The 16326-nt window shown below is 56.9% G+C and overlaps 1 protein-coding gene across 1 annotated transcript in view; it reads left to right on the top strand.

Moving 5' to 3' along the window:
• Positions 1-16200, top strand: part of PPARGC1B (PPARG coactivator 1 beta) — a 51683-nt gene extending 35483 nt beyond the window's left edge. The window contains exons 3-12 of the mRNA XM_065029471.1: positions 1219-1431; positions 3275-3391; positions 4151-5327; positions 5909-5945; positions 6359-6423; positions 6852-7614; positions 8104-8179; positions 9085-9206; positions 9439-9593; positions 11440-16200. Of these exons, the coding sequence (XP_064885543.1) occupies positions 1219-1431; positions 3275-3391; positions 4151-5327; positions 5909-5945; positions 6359-6423; positions 6852-7614; positions 8104-8179; positions 9085-9206; positions 9439-9593; positions 11440-11543 (2829 nt within the window). The 3' untranslated portion in view covers positions 11544-16200. The remainder of the gene's footprint in view (positions 1-1218; positions 1432-3274; positions 3392-4150; positions 5328-5908; positions 5946-6358; positions 6424-6851; positions 7615-8103; positions 8180-9084; positions 9207-9438; positions 9594-11439) is intronic.
• The last annotated feature ends 126 nt before the right edge of the window (positions 16201-16326 follow it).

Below are 16326 nucleotides of genomic sequence, written 5' to 3'. Positions count from 1 at the left end.
GCAGGGCTGGTCCTTGTCCCTCAGCACAGAAGAGCTGAGCACCCTGCAGAGCTGTGGCCCCAGGGCGGGGCTGGGAGCACAGCACAGGCGCGTTGGAGTTGGGGGGCTGCTGATTCTGCCTGGGGACAGGGCGCACAACAGGCTGGGCAGCCCGCTCGCCTTTCCCAAAGCTCATGCTGCACCCTGGATGTGCCCTGTCCAGGGGGGCTGGGGTCTCTGTGCCCTCCCGAGCAGCCCCCAGGCCCTTATCTGCTCGGACAAGGAGGCTGCAACTCACTGGTGCCTGTTAGTTACAACTGTGGGTTACTTTTGGGGAGGGAAGAGGATTTGTATTTAAACAAGGGGGGGAAAAAAAAGCCCCAATATTTTCTAACCTGGCCATAATAACAACCCTTTGGCTTTTATGCTGTGCTGATGCTGTGCTTGAAAATGGTCCAGTCCAGCTGAGGGACCTTCATCACGAGATGCATATTTTCCGCTGAACTTCCTGGGGAAAAGATAAACAGAAAAGAAATGCAAAAGACAGGCCCATTAGGAGCAGCAGAGTATGATGAAATGTATCCCACTGAACTTGTATGCACAGCGGTCTCGTGCCAATAACAGGAGGAAAAAGAAACGGAGCCAAAAATGGAGCATCCCGCTGCCTTTCCCTGGAGCCTGCTCTAGTAACTGCGAGCAAGGTTAGGGCATGGAGCAAAAGATGCTTAATTTTCAGACAAGATGAGGGGAGCACAGGAGGCTGTGTGCAGTCCCCAGTCCTCCTTGTGAGCCTGAATTTACCCCTGTGCTAATTTTATAGCTGTTGGCACTCTGCTTCTTGTTGGGCATGGTTTACATTAAGAATCAGAGGACCAAAAAGAAGGAACTTCTGGCTTGCTCCAGCCATTTCTGGGCTTCTCCATTTGGGCAAGGAGCATTTTAATCACAGATCCTTTATCTGCTGCCTCGTGGCATGGTGGAGGTGACTGTGGGGAGAGAGATGTTCTGATTTATTATTTTCCTGCTGGGGGTGTCGCAGGAGAGACTGATGCTCCTTTTCCAGTTGGGTCTCATCCTGATCCCATCCTGGTGCTACGCCATGGTGGGCGCTCTCCCAGGTCCCATGCAGGGTCACCGAGAAGTGTGGGTGCTGCTGTGGCACTGCCAGCCCCTGCCCAACATCGCCTGGTCTCTCTGCCCGGCCTAACTCCCCCTCTCTTCTCTGCCCGCTCCTTTCAGATAATAGACAGCGAGAACGAAGCGCTGCTGGCAGCCCTCACCGAGACATTGGATGATATACAGGGAGATGACACGGGCCTGGCTGCCTTCCGAACTATGGAAGAGGGGGACACGCTCAACCATGCCTACACCTCGCCTGCCCCCTCCCCCAAACCCACCGCCCCGGTCACGGGGGGGCCGCCCCCGGCCCCCGAGTTTGATGAGCTGTCTCTAGTAAGAACCCACTTCCTACTGTTTAAGGTGGATTTGGATGAGCCCCTGATAAGCCGGCTGCATGGGTATGATAGGAAGCAAAGGTCTGAATTTTTTCATTCTAGGCTTAAAACTCTATTTAACCGTCAATACCAAAGCATATACTTGTATTGTATACGTATACATGTTCTGCATCATTGCTGTCACCTCCATCACCATCTTCACGGGATCAAGCTGTGTGTAAACAAATATATATACATATATATATATATGAAGGGGGTGGTGGTGGGTGTCAAAGGGGTGGTGGCTGCTTTGGCGAGACCCACACCTGCTTTTAATCAGGTCTCCCTGATTTTTGATCAGGGTGTCCCCAGCACATCCCAGCCCCGTGCCCATGAGACATGGTGGCTGCTCCTGCCGACTCTGCCTCAGGGCCGAGCTCCCCGCTGCTCTCGCAGGAGGGACAGAGGGGACTTGGCCGGAGTGTCAGACAGCCCATGCCCTCAGCTTTCAGTGGGAGGGTTTCACCCCCCCATGCTTTCCACTACAACCCCCTCAGGGGCTGTGTGGCCTCCGGTCCCCACAGATTTGGTGACTGGAGCATCCCTCTTGGTTCCCTGCACTGTCAGGGCTCTGACCCCTGGCCCCCGGACTGCAAACCACCGTCATCCCCGGGCAGTCTCCTGGGACAGGGACACCCAGCCAGCTCCCTCCGGGGCTCATGGGCTTCCCCAGGGACCCCCAGCCTGGCCCCCAGGTCTCCCCAAAAGCCGGGGCTGTGGTGGGGAGGAGTGACATCCAGTGGTGAGAACATGCATTTCCACCGCCCGCGCCCTGCGCAGGGCGTATATATCACACACAATCTGTATGTGTATATATAGGATGTATACGTTGCACGGGTAGGGGGGAAAGGGTGCTGGTTGCTTCCACCAACAGGAGCTGCACGCCTAAAGCTGTGGGCACCCTGGTTGATGTTTCCTGGCAGCCCCTGACCTGGGCACCCCCTATTTCTATCAGCCCCTGAGACTCCCTGTGCCCTCCCCGGGGCTCTGTGCCTGTGGGCCAGCCCGGGACCCCCAGATCTGTCTCCCCGTGCAGTTCCCTGGCGCCTACGCAGTCGTCTTGCTGTCGAGCTGTGTTGCCTTCGGTTGTTAGCGCGACATGGGTGGAATCTGAAATGCTGTTGCTGGGTGTGGGTTTGCTTTATTTTTCCCCCAAACAAAACCAGTTTTGAGTAGAAGAAAAGTGTTACGCTGACATTGCCATCAGGAGCGGTGGCACTGTGAGTGACCCAGGGAGAACCCCACTCCCACCGCACGTGGGCTCGACAGAGCGTGTTGGGGAAGATCCTCAACAGGTCCCACAGGGGCTTGCATCTGCAAAACACCTTGCAAGCTCATTAATGAATCGAGGACCTCTCTGGATGCTTTGGCTAAACAAGCCTTGCACGGGGACTGAGTGAGCAGTCCAAAGCTCTTACTCGTGCCCGTGTGAAGTCTCTGTCATCTGAGGTCAGAATTGATGGCGTGAGAAATTGGGATGCCACAACAGCTCCTGTGTGTCTGACCGGGGCGGGGGTGCCCCTGGGAAGTCAATTCCCTTGTGTCCCCACCACCCCGACCTGCTGGGGGACCCTTGGGGACAGGGGTGAATGGTGTGGAGATGGCCCTGACCCCATTGGGACTGCACACAGCCCCCATAGCCGTGGGGAGGTGGGAAACGCCTGCCTGCCTTTTTATTTTTCCTCCTCCATTTTTGGGTCGGCTGCTCAGCAGTGGGTGTGCTGAGGGGCTGTGAACCTGCTGGCACTTTCTCTTGCCCTTGCTGCGATGCCGACTCCTTTTCTTGCCGCTTCTCTTTGCAGCTGAAGAAGTTGCTCCTCTCTCCATCGCATGTGCCCCCGAGCTGCGAGGCTCAGCGGGACGGGAGCGCCCGGCGCCCGGGGACCCCTAAGTCCCGACCCCCACGGCCCTGCACAAAGGTACTTCCTCGGCAGGCAGAGCTCGAGCCCACACTGTGCCCACCTCTCAGGAGCCGTCCTAGAGAACATAACCGAAGGACAGTGTCAGGGAGCATGGGCAGCTGCCGAGCTGGGCCAGGGGCTGGGGACAAGCAGGGACCGTCACCGCTGGCACAGCAGCCCGGCATTCCCATCCCTGTCTGCACGGTGGGTGCAGTCCGGGGTCAGCAAAACCTTCAGGCTGAAAAACATCTCGATCTCATTTGGACCCAAGGCGGTCAGGCCTGTCCCCGCTTCCCCGAGCGCTGGTGTGTGAAAGCCCCGTGTGCTCCCCAGCCGACCCCTCCCCGCTGACTCACAGCCCGAGCCGGGAGCCGTCGGCCGGGCAGAGCCGCGCGCTGCCCTGCAGAGCCGACGCCGGCACTTAAGCTAATCTGAAATCCAGCAGAAGTTGCCATCAAAGATATTTCTACTTGGCTAATGGTAATTGTACGGTGCATTAGGCCCAGCAAATTAGATTGCGTGGGAAGAGCAGCAAATTCCTCCTGGGGAAAAGGAGCATCATTGTGTGCCGGCTGCTGGAGGGGCAGCAGTGGGGCGGCCAGCCCTGGGGCGTGGGGCTGACCCCCCGGCAGGGCGGGATGCTGGTGGCACGGGACTAGGGGGTTCGAGGCTGCAGGGTGGCTCTGCCAGCCCAGGGGGTTCCCCCACATGCTGGTACCTGCAGCAGATCGTGGCTGCGGAGCTCAGGTCTGACTTTCTCCTCTCTCGTCTCCTAAGGTGGAGGGTCCCCGGGACAGGAGGGCGAGTGTCCCGCAGACTCAGAGCCGCAGCTGCACCGAGCTGCACCGGCACCTCACCTCTGCCGTCCCCTGCGCGCAGACCAAAGCCCCCCAAGACCCCGAGGAGTGCCCCAGCAGCCACCTCCACCCACCCCCGGGTGACTGCACCTATCACGAGGATGACAGCGACTCCAGTGAGGACTCGCTGAGCCTCGGCGACTCGGTGACCCCCCCCTCCTCGGCAGAGGATGGCTCCGGCAGCCAGTTCTCCTGCGAGGGGGAGATGCACTCGGTGGTGGAGCTCATCCGCTACATGCACACCTACTGCCTGCCGCCGCGGAAGCTGCCCGCCCGCGACGCTGCCAACGCCAAACCCCAGCCCTGCAGCAGCCCCTTCAAGAGAGCCAAGCCGGACTGCCCCACACAGCCGGGCCCCCCCAGCGGCACCCAGAGCCGGCTGGGCTGTGCCTGGCAAGCGGGTGGGGGCTGCAAGAAACCTGGAGCATCCTTCTCCATCCTGAAGGAGCTGCTGGCGCGGGACCTGCTGTGTGACGTGAGCAAGCCATACCGCCTGGGCAAGCCTGTGTATGCTGCCCTGGCCCGGCCACCTGGCTCCTGCTCCCCAGTGCCACTGGCCCAGGATGGGGAGGACGCCAGCGGGACCTGCACATCCAGAGCAAAAGCGGTGCTGGAGAAGGGGGAGCTGCGCCAGAGCCCTGGGGCCGAGATGGAAGCCCCGCAGGAGCTGGGCGGTCTCGAGGACAATGCTGGGAAGCATGTGGGCTCCCCAGGCACAGCCATGGCAAAGATGGCCCGCAAGCAGGAGAACACCATTTATGCTGTCCGCCGGTCCAAGAGACTCAACCCTGAGCTCGGTCACTGGCTCCCCTTCCTTGATGAGCCACCTCCTGAATCCTCCAGCTCCCGGGAGGCAGGGGACAGCCACGGCCCCCGGGACAGCCTGTCCTCCCGGGAGCCCCCTCCGTGCCCAGCGCTGGAGGGCTTCTCCGCTGAAGACCCTGCAGCTGAAGTGGAGGTGGGGGGCATGGAGGAGGGGGACGGCAGGAGCTCGGCACCACCAGTGGAGCCCCAGCCCCTCTCCCTGGGGTCCCCGGGCGACGGCGAGGTGGGCGATGGGGCTGAGAGCAGGCGCTGTGCCCTCCTGGAGCAAGCAGGTGAGGGGGGCCAGGGGCTGTCACTCTGCTCGCCCTCCCGGTGTGCCCATGCTGTCCGTGCTGTCCCAGCCGTGGGTGAGCGCTGCTGGCCAGGTGCCTGGCACCCGTCTGGCAAAGCTGTGAGCAGCCCCAAGCACAGCCGAGCCCTGACTCGTGTTGGCTGGCTGTGGGGTCCCATGCATGGGGAGTCGGGGCTCTGCTCTGGTTTTGGGGTGCTGTTTCAATCCCTGGGGGCCTTCTGCCTCAGTTTCTCCATCCTTATAACAAGATGAAGGAGTCGGTGTAGTACAAACCCAGCAGGGACCAGGCTGTCCCATCCTGCTGATTTCCTCTTCCCCATGGGCTCACCCTGTGCCAGGGCACTGGGGTTCGGCTGCACCGCTGCCCAAAAATCACAGCTGTCCGCAAGCACTTTGTGAGCACATATGGCTCAACCCTGGCAGCACTAGTCCTCCCGCAGGCAGGCAAAGCCCACAGCCCCCAGCCCCGCGCCAGGGTGGGCAGAGGGGCCCCCGCGAGCACCGCGGGCGCTGGAGAGAGCAGAGCTCCCTGGTAACGCTGCTTCTCTCCCTGCCTTTCAGAAACACCCAGGTGTCTCACGCTGTCCTTGGCACAAACGTAAGTGCGCACGGGGCTGGATGAACCACGCTGGGGCTGGGAGGGTGCCCCGGTGTGTCTGGCTGGGCAGGCGTCTGCGGTGAGCGCGCAGAGCTGCTGTTGCGGAGCAGAGCGAGCCGGGCGCGGGGCCGCGGGGAGCTGAGCCCTCGCTCGGTGCCAGGAGCTCGGTGAGCCCTGCGCCAAGGGCAAGGCACTTCTGCACACCAGGGCAATGTGCCCCAGAGCTCTGGCTGGGATGAGGAGGGGAGACTGCTCGCCCCGCTGCCCCTCGCGCCTGGCCATGGGGTTACTCCGTCAGTCACTGGCCGTGGTGGGAGGGCTCACTTGTAGCCAGTGTCTTCTCAGCTGGCTTTTGGTTTTATGGGACTGTGGTTCACCTAAATGCTTTCTCCTTATTTTCTGCTCTTCTCCAGTGACCCAGCCTTTGGGAAGAGAAGCTTTGAGCCAATTCTGACTGTGGAGCTGTGCGGGACGGCAGGTAGGGCAGGCTTTTAATTTTTAAATTTTGCAAAAATCCTCCCTGGGAAGGGGAAAATTTCCACTAAATTCAGCCTGGAGTTGCTGGCTCCAGCCAAGTGGATATGTTCATCTCCCAGACTGGAAGCCCTGCTTTGCACTGAAAATGCAGGTGACTTCCCGCACACTGCCGCTGCATCCAAGGGCTGCAGACAGCTTGGGGAGCACATGCTTGGGATGGGAGGGCTGGTCAGAGAGCCCCTGTGTGAGCCAACAGGGACAGGAGAGTCCTCTGGTCCATTCTGGGATTGGGCATCCTTCTTTTTCCCCAAGTGCCACTGGATGGGTGAGGCTGCGGGTGCCAAGCAGCCTTCTTTGCAACGCTGGGGTGGGACAGAGCAGGACAGTGTGGGCAGAGCTGACTCCTGCCCTTTGTTTGGGGGGGTTCAGGTCTCACACCACCCACTACTCCTCCATACAAGCCCACCGAGGAGGACCTGTACAAGCCAGACATCCCCCAGGAGCCGGGGAAGGAGGATGGGACGGCCCCTGGCCCCGGGGACACAGGCGATGTCGCAGCCTCCCAGAAAGCCCCCAAGAAGCACCCCGAGAGGACAGAGCTCTTCGCCCACCTGAGCCGAGCCGCCGGGCGCCCCGCGCTCCCCGAGCAGCAGGGCGTGCTCAAGCGGCCCTTCTCCCGCTCCTTCGGGGACCACGACTACTGCCAGGTGCTGAAGCCCGAGGTTGCCCTGCAGAGGAAGGTGCTCAAGTCGTGGGAGCCCCCGGGCCAGGTGGAGACAGAGCACAAGAGGAGGGTCCCGGCCGCCCACTACCAGGGGCTGGAGCTCGGCAGCAAGGAGGCGGGCGGCCAGATGCTGTGGAAGGATGGCATCAAGCAGCTGAGAGACCAGGAGATCAGAGCCAGCTTAACGAAGCACTTTGGCTTTCTGGACAGTGCTCTCGATGATGAGGACATGGTCTTCTGCAAGACCCCAGAGTACGACACCGTCTTTGGAGATAGCTGCAGTGAGAGCGGTTCCCCTGAGGAGGAGGAGGAGGATGAGGAGGAAGAGGAGGAGCACGGCGACACCAAGCTGTGCCTGCGGAGAAACCCCCTTTCCAGAACCAGTTTGCATTACTGTTCCTGGAGCAGGTCCAGCTCGGGGTCTTCGTGCTGCCGGTCCCGATCACCTGCAAGCAGACGGACCTTCAGGTACAGGGGGGCAGCCGGGGGGCACTTGGGAACGTTCCTGCTCCCTGAGGTTTTGCCCCGGTGTGTGGCAGCCCAGGCTGTCTCTGCTCTTCTGGCCCAAGTAATAAAGAGGCTGATTAATGGAAGAAAAAGCATTGGAGTGTTTGGTACTACATCAGCAGCTGCTGCAAACATCAGCCATGGCCAGAGAAAGCAGTACTGGGGTGAAGCAGCCAGGGGGTTCCATGGCCCTGGGAGCGATGGGGAATGGGCAGGGGCCATACCTGGGAAGGGGTGAGTGTTGGCCGGGACTCCCCTTTTGCATCTCTCAGAAGGGACTTTCCAGTGTCCTTTCCAGTGTTTCCAGACCCATATCTCGCTGCCGCCGGTGCTCCGGAGTGCCTGCTGGCTGCTGCAGACGCCACGAGCCTTGGTGTCTCTTTGGCGTTTGAAGTTTTGTCCCCGGATCGCCCCCACCCCACAGCTGATGTCCTCTCCCTCGCTTCCCAGGTGTGAGAACGGCGAGCAGTGTCAGGGCAGGAGCGGGCAGCGGGGCCAGCTGGAGAAGAGACGAGAAAAGGCCATCGTAAGTGAGCAGGGACCCTGTGCTGGGACAGAGCGATCCCCAGCCCTCAGTTCATCTTCCACTCTGGAAAACCAGCAGTGGAGCCTGTTAGCCCTGGCTTTAGCATCCCTTGGTGCAAGGCTGGTGTTAAACAAGGACACAGGGGCGGAGAATGGAGAAGGGGGAGAGAAAAACCTAAGATGAAGCGGAAGCCACCAGCAATTGGTGATACACGCAGTTCTTGGCACAGAAACGCCAGGAGCATCCTGTGCCGGTGCTCCCACATGTGTGGCACTGACAGTTGGGGCGATCTGGGGAATCCCTGAAGCTGCTCAGCCCCGAGGGATGTAGCGTCCTGCACCGGGAACCCTGCGTGTGCCCACGGGTGGGAGGTGGGGGGCGGTGGGCAGGTGGGGAGATAGCTGTTGGTCCTCTCTGTTGTTGCACACACGCACATGTGCTTACACATGCTTCTGGCATCTTTTTTCTGCAGTGCAATTGAATTTTGCCCTCAGCAATTCTTGGGAATATTTCCTGGCATCTTTGCCAGGAGAAGCTGGAAAAGCTGCAGGGATGCAGGAGAAATTCAAATGAGAAGGTGGCGGGGGTGGCTGCTTCAGCCTGGCTGTAGCCCTGTCCTAAGGGACATGGATGTGGCTGTCCTGCAGCAGTGGCGTCCTGGCGTGACACCCGTGAGCTGGCTGGAGCAGAGCAGCCAGACCCCGGCGATTCTGGGCTGTGCCCGCAGTGGCATCGCCCTTGCTGCAGCCTGATTCCCGGCGCTGGCTCCTTGGGGCTTCTTGGCAGCCCCACATTTCCAGCCCCGCATTTCCAACCCCGCATTTCCAGCCATGCATTTCCAGCACCCACCAGCAGCACCCATGAGCTGGGTTCCCGGAGCCTGAACCCTTTGCTTGCTTTGCCAGGGGGAAGGCCGGGTGGTGTATATCAGAAACCTCTCCAGCAGCATGAGCTCCAGTGAACTGAAGAAACGCTTCGAAGTGTTTGGTGAAATTGTGGAGTGTCAGGTCCTGTCCAGGACTAACAGGTGAGTACAGAGCGAGCTGTGGTCTGGGGGTCCAGCGGCTACAGGTAACCCCTCTGCCATGGCGGTGCTTTGGGCAAGGAGATGCTGTGTGTCCCCAAGTCTGAGGACACAGGGAGGGATGACAGGGTGGAGGGACAGCGGGATGGAGGGACAGGGATGCAGTGCTGGGCAGAGCCACATCAGAGGGGCTGCAGGGCCCATCGCATCTTGAATTTTTTCTCTGGTTGCTCAGGGGAGATAAATACGGCTTCATCACCTACCGGTATTCAGAGCATGCCGCCTTATCTCTGAAGAATGGCACCTCGCTAAGGAAGAGGAACGAGCCTTCTTTCCAACTCAGTTCTGGTGGCCTCGGGCACTTCTTCTGGACCAGATACACTGACTTGGGTAAGAAAGCAGGAGCTGCTTTTTCTGAAGTGTGGTGCGTATCAGCACAGACCCATCACGGCACGCTGCACTTCTGAACCCTTGTCATGGAAGGATCCTAAATCTCTTTAGAGCCCGCAGGGCAAGACCACCGGCTCTCCTGTAGCTCATGTTGCTCCTTTTATCTCAGTTGGATGGCTGGGAAAAGTGGGGGGAGGTTTAGATTGGATATTAGGAAAAAATTCTTCCCTGAGAGGGCTGTTGGGCATTGGAACAGGCTGCCCAGGGCAGTGCTGGAGTCACCATCCCTGGAGGGGTTTAAAAGGTGTTCAGACGAGGTTCTTAGGGCCATGGTTTAGTGCCAGAGTGAGGTTATGGTTGGACTCGGTGATCCTGGTCTCTTCCAGCTGAAATGATTCTGTGATTCTATGATTCTATGGTATGAGGACCCCCCGTGTGTTGGCTGCAAAATGTAGCATCACACCCCAGGGATGCTGAATCTCAGCTCACCACAGCCCATCCTCTCTCTGCTGCATTTCTACACAGTGCTGGACAATTTCCAGCAGAAAAGTCCCTTCTCGGTTGTTAGAGAAAGCAGTCAGCAACACCTCATTAGCCCAAGAGGTGATCTGGGTGGTTTGCTTCTCTGCAGGACAGATTCACCACACTGCACAAGCACTTCTGAGCCAAAATGGCAGCACTGAAATGTGCTGCGGTCACATTCACCCTTTCTGTGCTGTATGGGCTTCTGCAGGACCTCCTGCCGCACCCAGCTGAGGGACAGGAGCGAAACCCTGTGCTAGTCCTGCAAGAGAATTGTGACGCAGGCTTCGCTCACCCTCGCTGCTGTGATCTTCAGGCGTTCCAAGAGCGTTTATTTCCATACCCTCTGTGAGGGGTGAAATGGCTCTGCTGTCTCACTTCACGCATAAGAGACTGAGGCCCAGAAAACAAAGCCCTAAGTCTTGACTTATCTCTAGATGCCCAGTCTGACACAGGTACTGCCCGATCTTTTAGCACCTTACAATATCTCGTCTGCTCAGAGCAGTAATCTCTCTGACTTTGGTCGTGGGCACAAGTAGCTGTTGTTGATCTAAATAAATCCCAGATCCTCTCATTTTGGGCATGGAGAAGATAGGAAAGAGGTAGCACCCTGTGGTGAAGATGTTGGCCTGTGGCTGTGCGGTGTTGCGGGGAGGGGGGACAGAGCTGCCCCCGTGCACAGGGAACCCCCTCAGTGCTCCTCACTGGCAGATTCCCGCAAGGCCAGTGGTCACCCCCTTATTGCCCAGCCCGGCTCATTCCTCAGATCCTGCTCGCCCTGGTACAGGATGGGATGGGGAACCCACAGACACAGGTGAAATGCAGCTGTGCTGTTTGTGGCTCATTCACAAATACACACCCAAAAGGGTTGAGCTGCTGTTAAGTTAGGTGGCCTTATTCCTGGCATTTGCTGAATTGCCCAGGCTTTGCGGGGGCACCGTTTGTTGGGGTTCTGATGGAGGGCTGGGGAGCACTGCAGACAGCCCCCCCTCCCCGACACAGCCCCCATGGGACAGCCCTGTGTCAGCGCCCCCGAATTCAGCTGCATCAGATTTTTGCACATGTGGGAACGGGGGGCTGTGGTGTGGGACCTGCCGGGCACCGCAACAGCCCCTCTGCCCTACGGCTCCTTTGCAGTGTGGGAGAGGCAGCACTGTCCCCACTCCCTTTCGCCATCACCACCTTGTCCAGGCCGGCTGTGCAGTGACGGGATGCAGCATGCCCGTAGCAGGGGAGCGAGCAGAGACCTGTCCGTGCCTCAGTTTCCCTCCCCGCTTCTTCCCCACTCCCTGACCCGGCTGCCTTGTGTCCCTGCCGTTCCCAGATTGCAGCGCGGAGGAGTCCTCCCCAGCTCCAGTGAAAAGCAAGTACGAGACCATGGATTTCGACAGCTTGCTGCAGGAGGCCCAGCTAAGCCTGCATCGGTAACAGCCTTAACCTTGGAGGAATACCTCAATACCTCAGTCAAGGCACTTCCAATATGTTTACGTTTTCAAAGAAATTATTCAGTCTACGGAAAGCGAGAGAGAGCGAGAGAGAGCGAGAGCACGCACGCACGAGAGAGAGACTGCTGTCCCTTCCGATCGATGTTTACATTGAACAAAGCTGCTTCTGTCTGTGAGTCCCCATGGTCTTGATGTCTCACTGCCACACGTTAGTCCCCCCGCTTCTGACTGGTTGTTTTAGGGTGAGCCTAGAAGCCCCTGGCCCCCTCTCCGCCCTCCCTGCCCACCCCCCGTGCTCCCGCCATGGAGTTGCAGCTGTGTTCACCATAACATTTTTTTGTCCTTAGTGTGTGACGATGAAATTGTTAATTGTGAATAGAATCAGGATTATAAACTAATTTTTAATAGAAGAGAAAAAAAAAGTATATACTTAAAAAAATGTATTTATGGCTCAGATGTACTGTAATTCAGATTTATTGTACCGCTTCCTTGATTTTGAACTATGCACTGTAATGAGGCACTTGCCACTGAGCAAATGGGGAGTCAGAGCAGAGTCATGGAGCCGGCATCCGCCCGTCAGCCGCGGAGGCACCTGCCTCCCCCGCCGCAAACCGAGGTGCTCAGCGGTTGCATCAGGGTCGTCCCCTTTGCTGTCAAAGCCATTCTTCTTGCTCATGTGGCCCGAGCCCCCTGTCGCCCAGCCCAGATGCTGGTTGCTGATGGAGCCAGTGGGCGGTGGGGCACGCCAGCCCCATGCGGTGCTCCCCGCGGGGCCAGGCAGATTTGCAGGCACGAAGGAGTGGGGTGGTGGAAGGACGCACTGCCCGGGCGCTGCGGGACCTGCCAGCCGTCGCTGCTCCAGCCCTGTGTCACCTTTGGAGCCAGGAGAGAGGGGCCGAGCTCCTGGCACAGCCTGGGGGCTGATGCCTCTGGGTCTGTTGGAGGGAGGTGGCTTCTCCATGGCTCCTCAGGTGTCTGGGAGCCCAGCCAGGCTGAGCAGCTTGCTCCCTGCGTGCTTCCACAAAGCAAGCGGGGCGAGGAGACCCATCTGTGATCCGCGCCTGGCAGCCAGCCCCAAATCCAGAGAGGCGGGAGAGGGCACAGCAGCTGCACCGAATGCCCCCTCACCAAATCCCCTACCCATGCTCTGCCTGGTACCTGATAAGCCATAGATTTCCCCAGCACCCGCTGACGATCCGGAGCCGTCCCCTGTGGCACACTCACTCGCTCTGCCCAGGGCCCTCGGGGCTGCTCACTGGTGCTGCATTTAAGGCATGCTCGAGCAGCACCCCTGAGATCTGCTTGCAAACTTGCTCTCCACCTCCAGGTGAGGTGGGAGGGGGAGAGCCCACCGCCCGCTGGAGCAAGCCCCGCCGCCAACCGGCCAGCAGCACCGCTTTCCCAAGGGAGCGGGAATCTCGCTTCTCCTCAAGCCATCGTCTCCATGTATATGTTTTCAGACCCAGAGACTACTAGGGATTCAGCCATCCTATGTAGATAGAATATTATAGCCTTAACTCTGCCAATAGATAGATTAGAGTCTCCTGGGGTCTCTTCTCCACGTGACTTAAGGGTTTTATTCTCATTCCCCTGACAGGGGTACTATTTCATCTTGCAGGGAGTATGACCAAAGCCTCCAAAATTGCACAAGATGTGATGCCAAGAGCCTGAGCCCTGACGAGGTGGCCCTTGGCACCATGTGTGCGGCTGGTCCCTGGTGGGAGCAGGAATTGCCAGCGGTGCCGATACCAGCACAGTTACTTGGTGATTTTTCCCCGCTTTCGGGGAAGCTGTGACTCCGATGACAACCAGCCCGGCAGCACGAGGGCCGACAGGTCACTGGGGAGTTCGAGCCACGGGTCCCCAACCTGCCACCGGTGACAGTCGCTGTCAGGGAACAGTCCTTGTGCCGTTTCAGTCTCAGCGGCAAGGCCCAGCGTCTCTCCTGCCACAAAGTCCTCCCACATCTCATCCCACCTTAGCAAACACGAGTTGCTCTGGCCGAGACTGAGCATCTGCTATTGGCAATTGCCTCATTGTAGCTTTGCCTTTTTCTGTCCTAGTATTTCCTCACAACGATGATGTTTACATGTGATTGCTATAGAGCTTATGTAGAATGTATATAGTGACACATTTAGGGTGGGTAGTACTGTCCTGTGGTGTGCTGATGTTTTTCAGAAAACGATCAATCCAAAAAAGAACAAAAAAAAAAAGAAAAAAAAAAGCAAAGTAAGTGTAATTCTTCCATCTCCCGCTCAGCCGGGGACACCGAGCCCCGCTGGGGATGCATCAGGCATGGTGGAGGGGAAGGGTTAGCGCAGAGCTGGGGACCCTCTCCTGGGGGATCACTCAGTCACCTCCCAAGCGTTGCTTTCGGTGTACCCAGATATAAAACTGCACGTTGTTTTCCTGTGCCCCAGGTCAGCCCGCAGCCCCTGCCCAGCTTCTGGGTATCGCAGGGAGGCCAGTGCTGGGCAAGGGGAGGGCTCGTCCTGCACGGAGCCCACCAGCACTGCACCCGGAGGGTAGGAAGAGATGCAATAAGTGGTCTTAGTGGTGCCTGAAGCCTATAAGTGGGGTTGGGGTGGGTTTTTCTTTTTGGTTTGGGGATTTTGTGTTTGTTGTGGGGTTTTTTTTTCCCCCCCATTAAATTGGGATGGTTTGTTTTCCCTAACTCCCCCAAGAAACTCCTCCACAACTTCTGCACTGTGCGCAGGGGTGTACAACGCACAGAGGTCCAGCGGGGCAGCCCAGAGCTCTGCTGGCTTTAGAATCCCTCACACAGGGTTTGTGGTGAAGAATAAGTTTCCACTTGATTTTTTTTTTGTATTTTAGATCTAAAAGTGTCTTTAGCTCACAGTGCTCAAATCAGCAAGGGGGCGGGAAGGAGAGGGCTCAGGCACAAGGGGCAGGTGAGAGGCCTGTGACCGTGTCGGATGCTAACGGGGAACCGGGGCGGGAGCAAAGCAACGCACAGCCCATGGCACCGCAGTGGGTGCAGCTTGGAGCTGGGCACCCCAAAAAGGGAACCATTGCACCCCAGCCCCTGTGGCAGCCCCAGGAACTCTCACCCGCGAGCGCCAGGGCGGTAGGAACGCTACTGCAAAGAGAAGCTGGGAGCAAAAGGGTATATTGTGGTAGGCAATAAGTAAGGAGGAGATTTATTTTTTTAAAGAAATAGATAACTATAGAGTCCCCCCGGTAGTTTCCCGCGGGTACTGTGGGGAAGCGCTGAATGTGAAGAGTTTTGTGATAAAATGCCCCTTCGGGTTTTTTTGCACAGATTTCCCCCAGAAAAGCCGGTTGTTCAGGGTCGAGTCCCGGGTTTCTGGCTGGAATCCAGCAGGTCCCTGGGAAGGAGCGAATGTTTCCGAGTGTCTGGGCCGAATGCAGAGGACAATCCCAAGCTTTAGGTTCGATGATGCCCCAAAGAAAAGGTTCATCCCGATTCCTCCTCGGCGCTGCTGGCTGGGCTGCGCATCCTCTTTAACGCAGCGGCAGCTCAGTCACCACGCTAACAGTTTTGAGTGTCTGATTTCAGCACTGGTCCATGCAAATGTGCAACTCGCAATTGAAGACCAGCACTATTTCTTTTCATTTTGGTTCGTTTCTTTTCCTTTCTTTTTGGGGGTATGCTGAATACTGATACACCATTCTTTGCAGCTGAGCCCTCACCCCCTTTCCTGTTCGAAGCGTCGCAGGCCACCCCCGACAATCTCAAGCAATACAGAGCCAAACGCAGCCTTCGGGTTTCATTCCTCTTCCCTCGCCCACCCTGGGGCCGGGGGTGGTGGCGGCAGCTGGGCCACAGCGCCCGCTTTAATCCTGCCTTGGGGAGGGAGAGTGTGTATGCACGTGAGAAAGAGAGCGGAAGATTAAATCGATGCATTTCTTGAGAAAGGTGTAAGAATTTCACCTAAGAAGGGGCACATCTGCTTTGTTATTTATAACAAATAAAAAAGCTAAATTCTTTTTCTTTTTTTCTTTTTATTTTTTTAAGTGAAAGGACACTGCTAATAATTCTTAGGGGCCAATTCTGCCTCCCTTCCTCACGCCGAGTAAGTACTACTTAACTCTGCAATTTTCTACTTGCAGAGTAAGTACAAGTAGCAGAATTGATCCCTCTGTGATTAAGAATCAAGTTTTTAGTCTGTTTGTTCGTTTTGGGTTTTTTTAATTGGTAGCGGTTTTTTATATTTCACTTAATTTTTTTCCCCAGTTCCGTTCCGTTGTGTCCTTATTTATGTAATATACTTTAACCTTAAAAGACGGCATGGGTTCTCATGCCTTTCCTTTATTATTATTGTTATTATTTTTAAAGAAGAGATTTATTTCTAGTGTGATTTAACTGTCTACCTTCTAAAACGAGAGAACGTTTTCTTGTATTTTTACATTGTCAGATTATATAGTTTCATAGATAATTTAACCAAATCACTCAATGTATTATCTATATCTATCCGGTGGGTATAAAAGTTCTATTTTAAATTGTGTAAATACTTCAGAACTGGCTTCTTTTTCCAGACTCCTCTACTGCGGAGTTACTTGTTTACATCAAAAAGACTGTAGAATCTCTACGCTCATGTACTGTAAATAGTGAAGTGATCTGCCTATAAATAAACAATAACATATATACTATAAAGTGGAATGAAAAACAACATGTCTGCGCCGCTAATGCTGCAATTTATTAGTGCAAACCTGCTCTGGGAGGTGTTTACCTCTGCTGCATCTGCCTGGCTGGCAGCGCGGTGCCGGGGGGCAGCAGAGCC

This window comes from Columba livia, chromosome 14 (genome assembly GCF_036013475.1).
Source record: "Columba livia isolate bColLiv1 breed racing homer chromosome 14, bColLiv1.pat.W.v2, whole genome shotgun sequence".
Lineage (NCBI taxonomy): Eukaryota > Metazoa > Chordata > Aves > Columbiformes > Columbidae > Columba > Columba livia.
The sequence above is the reverse complement of the archived record's forward strand: the minus strand, read 5'-3'. Positions and strand labels throughout refer to the sequence as shown.